The sequence below is a fragment of the Chelmon rostratus genome, chromosome 5, assembly GCF_017976325.1.
Source record: "Chelmon rostratus isolate fCheRos1 chromosome 5, fCheRos1.pri, whole genome shotgun sequence".
Classification (NCBI taxonomy): domain Eukaryota; kingdom Metazoa; phylum Chordata; class Actinopteri; order Chaetodontiformes; family Chaetodontidae; genus Chelmon; species Chelmon rostratus.
This window is the reverse complement of record NC_055662.1, coordinates 30,444,809-30,456,466: the sequence shown is the minus strand read 5'-3', so window position 1 is coordinate 30,456,466 and position 11,658 is coordinate 30,444,809. Positions and strand designations below refer to the sequence as shown.

The window sequence follows — 11,658 nt, the reverse complement described above, 5'->3', positions numbered from 1 at the left end:
GTCAAACCGATTCCACAAAGAGCCGTGTGGCTGCAGGTCTTCATTCCAACCAAGGAGGAGCACACCAGGCTGGAATCAATTAATCAGCTGATCTCAGTCTTCAGCTGATAACTAATGATCCCTTGATGCTGATTGGTTGGCCTGCTGTGCTCCTAAAACCTGCAGCCACACGGACCTTTATGGAATGAGTTTGACATGCCTGCTTTAGACACATCAGACTCTGATCAATGATCAATTGATGTGATGAATTGATGGAACATTTTTTATGACAGTTAGCATGTCATGTTAGACATTATGGACTATTTCTGAGTGAGAATAATGGTGGTGCATCTGAAAAGACTTTACAGTCATGGTTCATAACTAACTCTGTCTTATCTGTTTGATCCATCCACTTCATCATCCATTGAGGAAATTCAAGTCTGGTAAAAGATGACTTGAGTGCAACATGCTGAATAAAATGTGATAGTGTCAACCTCTTCACTCCTTTCCTCACCTCTGCTTAAGTCAAGATAAATGTGGTCCCCAAAGGCATGCATATATATTTTTATCTCCCCCTAATGGAGCTTATTTACCTGTTGCCATGGTGAATCATTGAACCAGAGCTTCATTGATGTTTTTTTGTGAACATAGCCAGTTGATTGAACAAATTCTGATCTCTGAAACAAAAAATGATTTTCTCATCTCAGGATTAGTCGACCCAGACTTCAGGGTTAGAATCAAAGTTGGTTAAACCTGCTTTCCGGAACAAGCCCCAGAGCAGGTAAGTTTTCACATTAAAATATTTAAAAAAAAGAAAAAAGAAACACCTGATTAGCCCCCACCTACCAATTAGCTGACAAGTAGGTTGCTGGTTCACTCTTAATATTTCTGCCAAAGTGCCTCTGAGCAACAGAGTCTGATTGACGACAGCTGACAGGCTCTCTGATTCAGAGTGTAATTTATTTTGAAAGATTAACATACAGGAAGTTGAAAACAGCGTGATGAGCAGTCTCACGTCTCAATAAAAAAAATCAATAAGGGATCAATATCTCACTATAAAACAAAAAGTTTCACGTCACACAATAACATGATCATTGATCAACAAGCAGGGAGGGGCCAGGAGGTGGGGCTAATATGGTCTGGTTAAACTGGGGGGGTTCATGTCGGTACATATACAGGGGGCGGGACTACACCTCTGCAGCTACAGTGTTTATTTACACACAGTTGACTCTTCAGTGGTTAAACTTCGACGTTCACATGAGTTTGAAACTGAAGTTGAAACAGTTTGAACTTTACAGTTTGTCCTGACGAACATCACAGCAGCTTCGTTGTCCTTTAAGTATTTCACTCAGTTTCTCCATTATCTCTGAACTCAAATGTTTTATTATCTCTCCTCAGCCGACAGGAAGGACTGTCCTCTCCACCACTTCACATTTTCTTTTCAAAACATTTTTACAAACATGATTTTTTTTTAAGTTTACACATTTCATCCTAGATTTATAAGAGCAGGGTAAACTGATCTCAGATCAGTTTATTAGTGAATCAGAAAACATTCAAACGCATCAATTACAGACACTCAGTTTTCACATTGGAACATATATTTAAAGAACTGAACACAAAAAAAGTTCAATCAGAATTTTGGGCTCAAAAATGTGAATTGAAAAGTTGAATTTCATCAGAACTTCAGGATTTAGTTTAATTTCTCATCTACATGTAATCTGTTTCTCATGAAACATGCATTTCTTCACATATACACAAAAAAAGAATAAAATCTGATCTGATGACGAGTCTGGATCTACAGTAACATACATGGTATGGATCAGAGTGTTTGGGACCTGTCTAATATCTGATCTCTGACTGATCTCTGATTTCTCAGTTAACCGTAGAAGTTTTCCTCCATCACATATTGACTGTAGTCTGTCACCTGATTGGTCAAGATATTAAACTGTCCAATGAAAAACTGTTACCGGACTTCCTCAGAGCTCTTTCCTTTACATCACTTCCTGTGGCGAGACGTCCTCATTGGTCGATTACTGTGCTAGACTAGCCGACTACTCTGCACAAAGCCTACAAGATAGACACAGGCGGGCAGAAAGACAGACAGACAGACAGACAGGCAGAAATGTTAGAGCTGATATTGTGAGACAGGAGGTCAGACTGCTGCCGACCGTCTGCAGCACAAACACTGACAGCGTCACTAAAAAACTACACTCAGTACTGCTGCTACTGATTTATATTAACACTCATGATCATGCCTTTCCCAGTGTTTAATAGTAATGACAATACAAATTATGTTGTTGTTGAAGATGAGCAGTTTCCTGATTTCACAGATCAGAAATCTGTTGCTCTATCTGAACTTTGTTAGTCTGCATATAAATGGACAGAAATCAGATCCTAAACAAATGTTTCATGTTCTCTGTTTAAGAAACGGGAAACTGAATACGTTTGACTTTTGAATGAAACAATGCAGGCGAGATGGACTTTTTTCACTTTTGACATTTCACTGAATTGATTCATTTTAAAATAATGAGCAGATTATTCAGTAATGAAAATCATTGTCAGTAGTTGTGTTTAGTTGGTGAATGCAAAAACAGAGAGAAGCTGAAAAAAAAACTAAAAACATGAAGCAGAGTTGACTGAATGAATAAATGGGTCTAATCTAAACATTAAGCTGTTTCATGGTTTCTAGAATAAATAAGGTCTGACACACTCGTGTAAACACTGCAAACAGGTTTACTTTTAATGTGATGGAACACTGAAGGTTCATACTGCTGACAGAAACTGGAAATCATACATTTAAATCTGTTTATTATCTGTCTGTCTCCTGACTCTATGTCAGTGTCACAAAGTTGGGTGCAACTTGGTTTATTATTGATTAATCTCAATAATCGATATTTCAACAGTGCCTGGTGTTCACATACCTCTTGCCAAGTAGTGTATGGCTGAATTGGTCATTTATCCTCTGAGTGAAAACACTGAAATCACCACCATCAGTGTTTAAATTCTGGTGTCATAGAGGAGAATCTGCTGCTCCCTCAATAAGCCTTTATCATTGACGCAGTTTCATATGTTTAATGTGTTTAATCTGTTGAATGTGTTTGGACACTGATGGTGTAGCTGGTGGAAATACAACAACCAGCAATCAGAGACCAAATCCTTAACCAACTTAACACTGAAAATGGAGCTGGTGGAGATATCAGTTTTTTATATGAATGAAACAGATTCAGGTTTGTCTATATGTCTGATGATCTCTCTCATATTTCTGCGATGTCTTAACATCTCAACATCTAAAACATCACCTGATAAACTGATCCAGCATCAGTCCCTGGTTCCAGATATCACTGAACAGATCTGACTGTAGATCAGTATTACTGATATTTGACAGCGGCTAAAACTGTAAGTCTGTTTGTGGACAGTAGGAAGTTTTTACATTAATATTTAAATCCTGCAAACTTTTGGCACATTTTAATGAAGCACACAAGGTGTGGGCTGAATGGACAGTTAAACCTGACATCCAGGACAGACTCTGCACTTACAGAAACTGATCTCATAGACAGACAGAAGCAGAAGATCCAGATCTATACAATAAAAACAGGAGCTGTTCAGGCTTCACCCCCCCCTCAGACCACATGACCAGATTAAAATACAGAATACAGCATGTTCACACTAAAGTACTCACGAGATTGAACTTGGTAGGTTCTACTCTGGAGTCTAAACTCTCAAAATCTTCACCATCGCTGCTGGTTGTTTTGAAATGCACGCTGGGTATTCTCTAAGGCTTGCTCCTAAAGTATCCCGAGATGTCTTATGGTCAATTGGATTGAATTGGTCTGGAAGTGACTCTGGATGTTAACAGTAGTGTGACTCTTTTCAGAAGAACATAGATTGAAGAACCACTGCCTGTTCAATCAAGAGCAGCTGCCTTGATTGTAGAAACTTGAAAACGTTTCGCCTCTCACCCAAGAGGCTTCTTAAGGTCTTATTGGCTGGTGGGATGTACCAGTTATTTAACATCTGTGGTGTCGTCACCACGGTAATTGACAGCACCTGGGTCGTTAGTGTTCCCGACTGTGCCATTAGAGTCACTGGAGTCCCCTGAGGCCAAGCGTAAGCGACCGTCGTTGGACTCGCCGAGGTGTTAAATCCCTTGTGACGGTATGAAAGGCACAGGATTGTAGGTGGGGAATAAGTGGTGTCATCGATTTTCTCCTTTGCTGAGGAATGGTTTCTCTATTTTTATGTAAATAGCCTCCTTCATTCCTCTTTCAAACCATCTGTCCTCTCTGTCCAAAACATGTATGTTGTTGTCCTCCAATGACTGTCCCTTATCTTTTAGATGGAGGTGAACTGCTGAGTCGTGGCCTGAGGAGTTGGTCTACCTGTGTTGAGTCATGCTTTTGTTTAGTTTCTTGTAGTTCTTTTATTTTCCAATATATATATCTGTGCATTCCTCACTGCATTGGACTGCATGCACTAGATGCTTTGGTTGTGAGAAAGAGAAACAGAGAAATAGAGAAACCATCCCTCAACAAAGGAGGAGGTCTACGACACCACTTATCCCCCACCTACCATGCTGTCCTTTCATCCCTTCACAAGGGATTTAACAACCATTCACAGTTGTCATGTGGGCTGCTCTAATGACTGTTGTGTACACAGCCAGGAGCACAAACAAGTAGTATCAATGACTGTGATAACACCACAGAGGTTAAATACCTGGGACTCCCCAGCAGTCAGTTCATTTTCATGTTTCTACAACAAAGTCCAGCTCCCCAGATTCAGGCCTTCTTGGATAACCATGACTGAGAAGCTTCACAGACATCTACTGCCTGCCATTAAAGACAGCAGTGATCTTAAGCATCCCACAGTGCACACTGGTCCCTGTTCAGAACATCTACTCGTGTGCATGTGAGCATGTGAACAGGTGTTCCAGGAGCACCTGAATGCATCAGTCCGGCCTCTGCAAAAGGTGTGAGGAGGCAAGTTCAGTCCTCTGACAGACATACCTCTGTGGGCCACGCCCCCACGGAGGCAGAGACTAAGATCAGACACACCTGCCCTACAGGTGTACAGGTGTGTCACACAGGTAGTTTCACTCAGAAAACAAAGAGCAGCATAAGAACTTCAGGTAGTGTTCAGCACACAGACAGGCAGAGCATATATAGACACAGAGAAGCTGCTACTGTAACCAACGTCTTGACATTCACAGATCAAAGCTCAAAGTTCACAGATGTCATCAGGTGGGGAGGATTACTTGGGGTTTACAAAAGAAAGGTCAAAGTTCATCTGGAGGTCAGAGACCATCATCTGTACATGTTTAACAAGAGGTCACTTAATGTTATGTAGAGGTCATTTAACAGTCAAACTGAGGTCAGGTTCAGGTCATTAAATGGTCATGTTATGGCCATGTGTAGATCTTATGTTGGTCACATGTAGGTCTTGTGTTGAACTTGTAAAGTTCTTGTGTAGGTCTTCTGACGGTCATATGTAGTTGGTGTGAAGGTCAAATGTAGGTCATGGCACCTTTGGCACTGCTGTCCAGGAAGACTTTGATGTATGAGGTGGGGACATATCCCTCCTCCTCAAGGTTCCTCCGAACTCTGGTCCAACCATCACCTTTGTCCTCTTCCACTACAGAAAGTAGTTCTCCCTCCACCATGGACAGAGTGCCTTCATTCTGACCTGCAGAAGATCAATAGCAACATCTTCACACCACAGAGAACCAGAGTGGAACCAGTTGATCCAGAACAGAACTCAACATGTGTTCTGAGTAATCAAAATGGGGGCCAAAAAAATATTTTTTATATCACAATTGAGTATAGTGCCTTTATCAAAAAGCAAGAAAGAAAACAACAAGAGGATGTCAACAACGACTGCATGACTTTATCTGATTTTTTTCGTGTTGAAAGAAGATAAATGTGTATCATATCTTGTGAAGACATTCAGGCCTGGATTTTAATTCATAGAAGACAAGGTGAAATCACAATCTGACTGGAAAAATCAAAAACTTGACTTTCAGATAATAAACTGATTCAGTGACTCAGTTCATAAGATGCCCTGTTCCAACACTCCCCTTGGATACTGTTCCAGCCCTCCCACTAGATCCTAGATCCTAGATCCTAGATCCCGTCCGTGTGCATTCACTGGATACAGACTCCAAACTACAGACACATCCAGTTTTTGAATCAGAAAATCAAACATGTTAGAAAACTACTATACCATCTGGGACAACTCACTATGAGCCGAAGACTTAACAACCTTCTTGATGGACACGAGTGCTGTTTCCATTCCAGCTCAAGGGTTTTACTTCCAATCAAAGAAATTAGTTTGATACAGGGATACTGTGGTAAAACCCTTATGATCTGCACTAAAACTAATGGTGAGATCGCTGTGTGCCTGTAAGTAAGGTGATGTACTGACTGTAAGGCCAAATGCAGTAAAATAACAACAAAGTACCTTGGAATGGGTAAAGGGACTTGCAGGTGCCAATACTTGGTAATGGTTCTTCATCATCAAAGTCATCATCAAACTCTGAACTACGAGACTTAAAGTGAAGCTCTGCACTATGGTCTTCAGTGTAGCTGCCATCAGGACTGAGGAGAGAGAGAGACAGGCAGAGAGACAGACGAGGAGGGATAGAGACAGGTTTAATAATGTTGACAGTCTATATGAGTCTGTGTGCTGGAAAATGTTCACAATAATCAATCATCTAAAATCAATCGTCAGTAATCAGTAATTAGTACCTCTCTCTGCTGGCTGGACTGCGGTTGTTCAGCTGTTTCAGGCTGCTGCTGCCTGGCGTTGTCACCTGGGAGTTTAACCCACAACCTCCACTCTGTCTTCTACTGCTGTGATCAGACAGTCGACTCTCTGTGTCTGTCAGCCACTCCTACACAAACACACGTACAAAATACATTAACATACACAGATACAGATACACAGAGTGGGAGACAGCACAAAAATCAGCATCTCTCCAGATTCTGTCATTTGTAGTTATCCGCCGAGTCCAGGGGTTGGAAACCTTCGCCACTCAAAGAGCCATTAGCGCACAGCGTCTGCACATCAGGGCTGTATGCCAACGCCTGGCCTAGTTTGTTCACTCAGTTTGACTGAGTAATGAGCCTGAAAGGTGTGAGATTTTTATGAAACTACAATAAGTAACTTAAAGTAATTTTTGCAACACCTGCATGCACCTGTCCCTTTCAGTTGACTCTCTTCATTCAGTGTGAACTAGAAGAGTCCAGTCAATAGAGTGATCTCCACCAGGTGTATCTGGGGTTGAGCCCCTACCAGCTGGTTAAGTGTGAGGAGTCAGTAGCCGTATGAAAGAGAGCAGTCAGTACAATAAGTTGTCAATAAAAATTGTAAATCACTGCAACCACAAGAGGTTCTTCTGCATACAGTCACAAATGTGTACAAAAATAGGAGGTTGATGGGTCCAGTAGTATGTGATATTAGCGGACAGATACCCACACTCACACATAAACGCATGGAGGTGAAATGTTGATCTTTGCTACAACCCAGATTCCAAAACGTTGGGATGATGTTTGAAACATGAATAAAAACATAATCAGTCATTTCCAATCAATCTGTGTTTCCTGACAGCAGTTTCCTGAAGTGTTCCTGAGTCCAGGTGTTAATCTCTTTATCAAATCACGTGTTGACAAAGTGTTGACCCTCGCTCCATCCTCGCTGTGAACCACTGAGCCTTTCAATCATGATCCTCTCACCTGTTACCAATCAGCCTGTTTACCTGTGGAATGATCCAAACAGGTGTTTCTGGAGCGTTCCACATCTTTCCCAGTCTTTAGTTGCTCCTGTCTCAACGTGTTTGAAACGTGTTGCTGCATCAGATTCAGAATCAGCAGATATTTACAGAAATCACTGAAGCTGATGAGCTCAATCATTACTTACATTGTCTTTGACCTGTTTTCAGTTGAGTAAATGTCAAAAACGATTAGCATGTGATCACATTCTGTTTTAGTTATGACTTACATAGCATTCCAACTGTTTTGGAATCTGGGTTGTAATAAAAAAGAGTGATAAAATGTTTGATAAGACATTTGTTAGTGTCAGAACTTTGTAGACTGTAGTCTTAAATCTTATTCTCATTCAATGCATTTTCTTTATTTTCATGACTATTTACATTGTAGATTCACACTGAAGGCATCAAAACTATGAATGAACACATGTGGAGTTATGTACTTAACAACAAATGTGAAATAACTGAAAACATGTTTTAGAATCTAGTTTCTTCATAATAGCCGCCGTTTGCTCTGATTACTGCTTTGCACACTGTAGTTCTCCGATGATACAGCCATCGTTGGATGTGTAGGGGAACGATTTGAAATACAGGGAAGTCATCACTAACTTTGTCAATTGGTGTGGACTGAACCACCTGGACATCAAACCAGCAAGACCAAGGAGATGGTGATAGACTTCCACACGAAAGCACCACTTACTACACCAGTGTACCTGGTGTCCACCTCAACCATAAACTGGACTGGTCCACTAACACTGATGTCCTGTACAGGAAGGACCAAAGTCGTCTCCTTCTGCTGAGAAGACTGAGGTCCTCTGGAGTCTGTAGGACATTACTGAGAACTTTCTATGACTCTGTGGTTGACTCTGCAGTCTTTTACTCAGTGGTCTGCTGGGGCTGTGGAAGCTCTGAGAGGGACAGACAGAGACTGAAGAGACTGGTCAGGAGAGCTGGTTCTGTCCTGGACTGTCCTCTGGACACCACTGAGGATGTAGGTGAGAGGAGGATGTTAGCCAAGCTGACATCTATCATGGACAACCCCTCCCACCCCCTGCATGACACAGTGGGGGCCTCAGCAGCTCCTTCAGTAACAGACTGCTGCATCCACCCTGTAAGAAGGAACGCTACCACAGGTCCTTCATACCAACAGCTGTCAGAGTTCAACTCCAGCGTTGCTTAATGTAGCACTGGGTCCATATTCAGACTGATGTGTCATTTATCCCTTAACATGGGTCAGTGAGCTCATAAAAGCCCTGAAGAGCAAAGATCATTCCTGCTGGCCAGGTTTCACATGATTCAGAACTTGTTTGGAGCATCTGAGGAGTGGTCTGTGTGCTAGGATTAGCAAAGTGGCCTAAATTGCCCAGGTGGGGGAGAGGCTCCACCTGTTATACACCAGGGATGTTTGTGTACAAATCCAATGCGTTAACACCTCTCATTGCAAAGTCCACCCGTTGACAGAATTTAGGACGCACTGACTTGAGATTTGCATGGTAGAAAACTTTGGCGACAGTCCATCTGGGTGTGCATTCTACAGTTTGCTAATTGCCCCACACAGTTCACTTGACACCTCCTTAGCATTTGCACTGGGGGGAATCCATACTCATACTATCTGGACAGTGGTAAATAAAATGGTCTGCATCTTTCACAAAATCCACCAGTGATTTATTGTCCAGGGAGCAGACATTAGAGAGCAGGATGGATGGGCGAGCCGGCCAGCTATGGCTAGTTTTTAGCCTCGCACAAACCTCCACTCTCTTGCCGTGCTACTAATTCCTTGCACACCACTTGATGTGATGTCCCCTACCCCGGCCACTGGCATCAAGGGACGCTGAGGACTTGAGGCCTGGTCCCCACAGCAAGCCGAGATCCCATGGCTCCTTCAGCAGATCATCATGCAGGTTGGTTATTGGACGGTTCCTAGGTTCCAATACTGTGGAAGTATCTGGTGATGGTACAGTGTATGTATATTGTGTGTGCACTATGTTTATAAAAATTATTTATAGCATAAACCTGGTTCCTCCTCAGCTCGTCTTCTAACTTCTGTAGACTCTGTTTTACTTCCTCCAGTCGAGGCTCCAAACTGCCTGCGTCGCCCATCTGAGGACTTCGCTCATACACCTCCCTCATCTTCAGCAGAGCATCTCTGAAACAACACACACGTTATACAATATTTAATACACAGCACACGCAGGAAATAATCCATACATTTCAGAAAAATCACAGGAAGCAATAATGGAAATGTGGTTTTCATTCTAGCTGAAACACGGACTCTTTCATGTTAGTTTCATCCAGATGAAGCTAAAACTGAATTCACAGAAAATGGTGAAAACAAAACACGACTGAAGGCTTGTTTCTATCCACTCTTGTGTGACTTCATTGGTTGATGGAGATAAACAGCTGGTGGAGCGAATTCTCCAGTTGGTGCAATTAAACTATTGCAGAGGAAGAGGACACAAGATGATGTCATTAAGAGTCCCAGTCTAACGTCAAACGATGGAAAACATGATGAAAATCAGACATTTGAGTTAGTTTCATTCATTAATTTAAGGAAGGCTACAGCCTCATCATCACTCTATACCAGGGGTGGGCAAACTTTTTCACTTGTGGGCCACAAAGGGTTCTAAAATTTGACTGGGGGGCCGGACCAGGAGCAGATGGATGGAGTGTTTTGGTAATCCACCTCATAAGAGAAAATAAAATATCATGAGATATGCAGAACACGTGTGCTTTAATTTCAATTGAAAATGAACAAAAGCATTACAACTAAATATCTGTCTCCCACAGAACTGAGCTATTTATTGAAATGACTCTTTTTATTATTTTAAAGCATTGAAAGTTGTGTTATCCTTAAGGATATTATCATCATCAGTCTCCTCCTGACTGTCTTCATTTAAAAAACGGTAGGAGATGCAGGTCTACTTGTCCTCTCCTTCTATTCAATCATCCCTAAAGCCAAAACTCAACAACGAGCAGCGCGAGGACGGAACAGTGACAACGCGCCAGTATGTGGAGCGCGTTATATTTGATCGCGCTACATTTGCGCACTTGGTTTTGAGAACGTACGTGCACCTGCGCACCACATATGTGCATCCCTTAACAGACAGAACAAATTAGTTTCAAATGCATTTTTTACATAACACAACGGAGAAACGTACTTTTAATTTCAGTGGGAACAGTGTTGTTGGTCTCCCTTTTTATCCAGCGCATCAAAGTCTGGAGTCAGTTTTCTTGCTGTATCATCGTCTTTAAACACCGCCTGATCGGTGTTCAGTCAAAAATATTTAGTTGTCCACTCCTTATTAAAAACTGGACATTCTTAGCTCCGCTCATCTTTACAGAAGGGCTGAGGGTGGAAGAGTAAAGCGCAAACGTGGAGTAATACGCTTCACCTCAACAAAGCTCAATGTATCTAGAGTGCGCCATCTATTGGGAAAAAGCCAGAATTGCAGGGAAAATAAAACATTAACAAGGTTTATTGATATAGTTTGTTCAAGTTCGGCGGGCCGGATTAAATTTTGTAACGGGCCGCATATGGCCCTCGGGCCGTAGTTTGCCCATGCCTGCTCTATACACATCTGTTGATTTCGTTACGGGAAGAGACAAGTGACATTTAAGTCACATGATTCATGGATGTCATCGCTTATTCATTCACTCTGTTCCTGTGTTTATCCACACGACTCTTACACCTGCATCCACAGGTGTACACACATTGGCACTTTATTTACATTTTTATTTTTAAATTTTTTAATGCACACATTGAAAATCTGTACACACACGGGGGGGTGGAATCTGTTTTGGCAGCACATATTCCGTGTTAGCCAGAAGTCCTTAACTACATTTGACCAAGGGCCAGAATTTCTCTAAGTAGACACTTTGATAGCCGACTTTCAAATAAAAAAAAAACAGAAAATTTATTT

General features: G+C 41.8%; 1 protein-coding gene across 1 annotated transcript in view; it reads right to left on the bottom strand.

Annotated features, from left to right (window-relative positions):
- Nucleotides 1-1,910: 1,910 nt before the first annotated feature.
- fnbp1a (formin binding protein 1a) overlaps nt 1,911-11,658 on the bottom strand; it is a 34,218-nt gene continuing 24,470 nt past the window's right edge. Inside the window, exons 14-18 of the mRNA XM_041937378.1 lie at nt 9,752-9,884; nt 6,720-6,865; nt 6,433-6,569; nt 5,500-5,658; nt 1,911-2,046 (exon numbers count right to left, since the gene is read on the bottom strand). Coding sequence (XP_041793312.1) covers nt 2,018-2,046; nt 5,500-5,658; nt 6,433-6,569; nt 6,720-6,865; nt 9,752-9,884 — 604 coding nt within the window. The 3' untranslated portion in view covers nt 1,911-2,017. The remainder of the gene's footprint in view (nt 2,047-5,499; nt 5,659-6,432; nt 6,570-6,719; nt 6,866-9,751; nt 9,885-11,658) is intronic.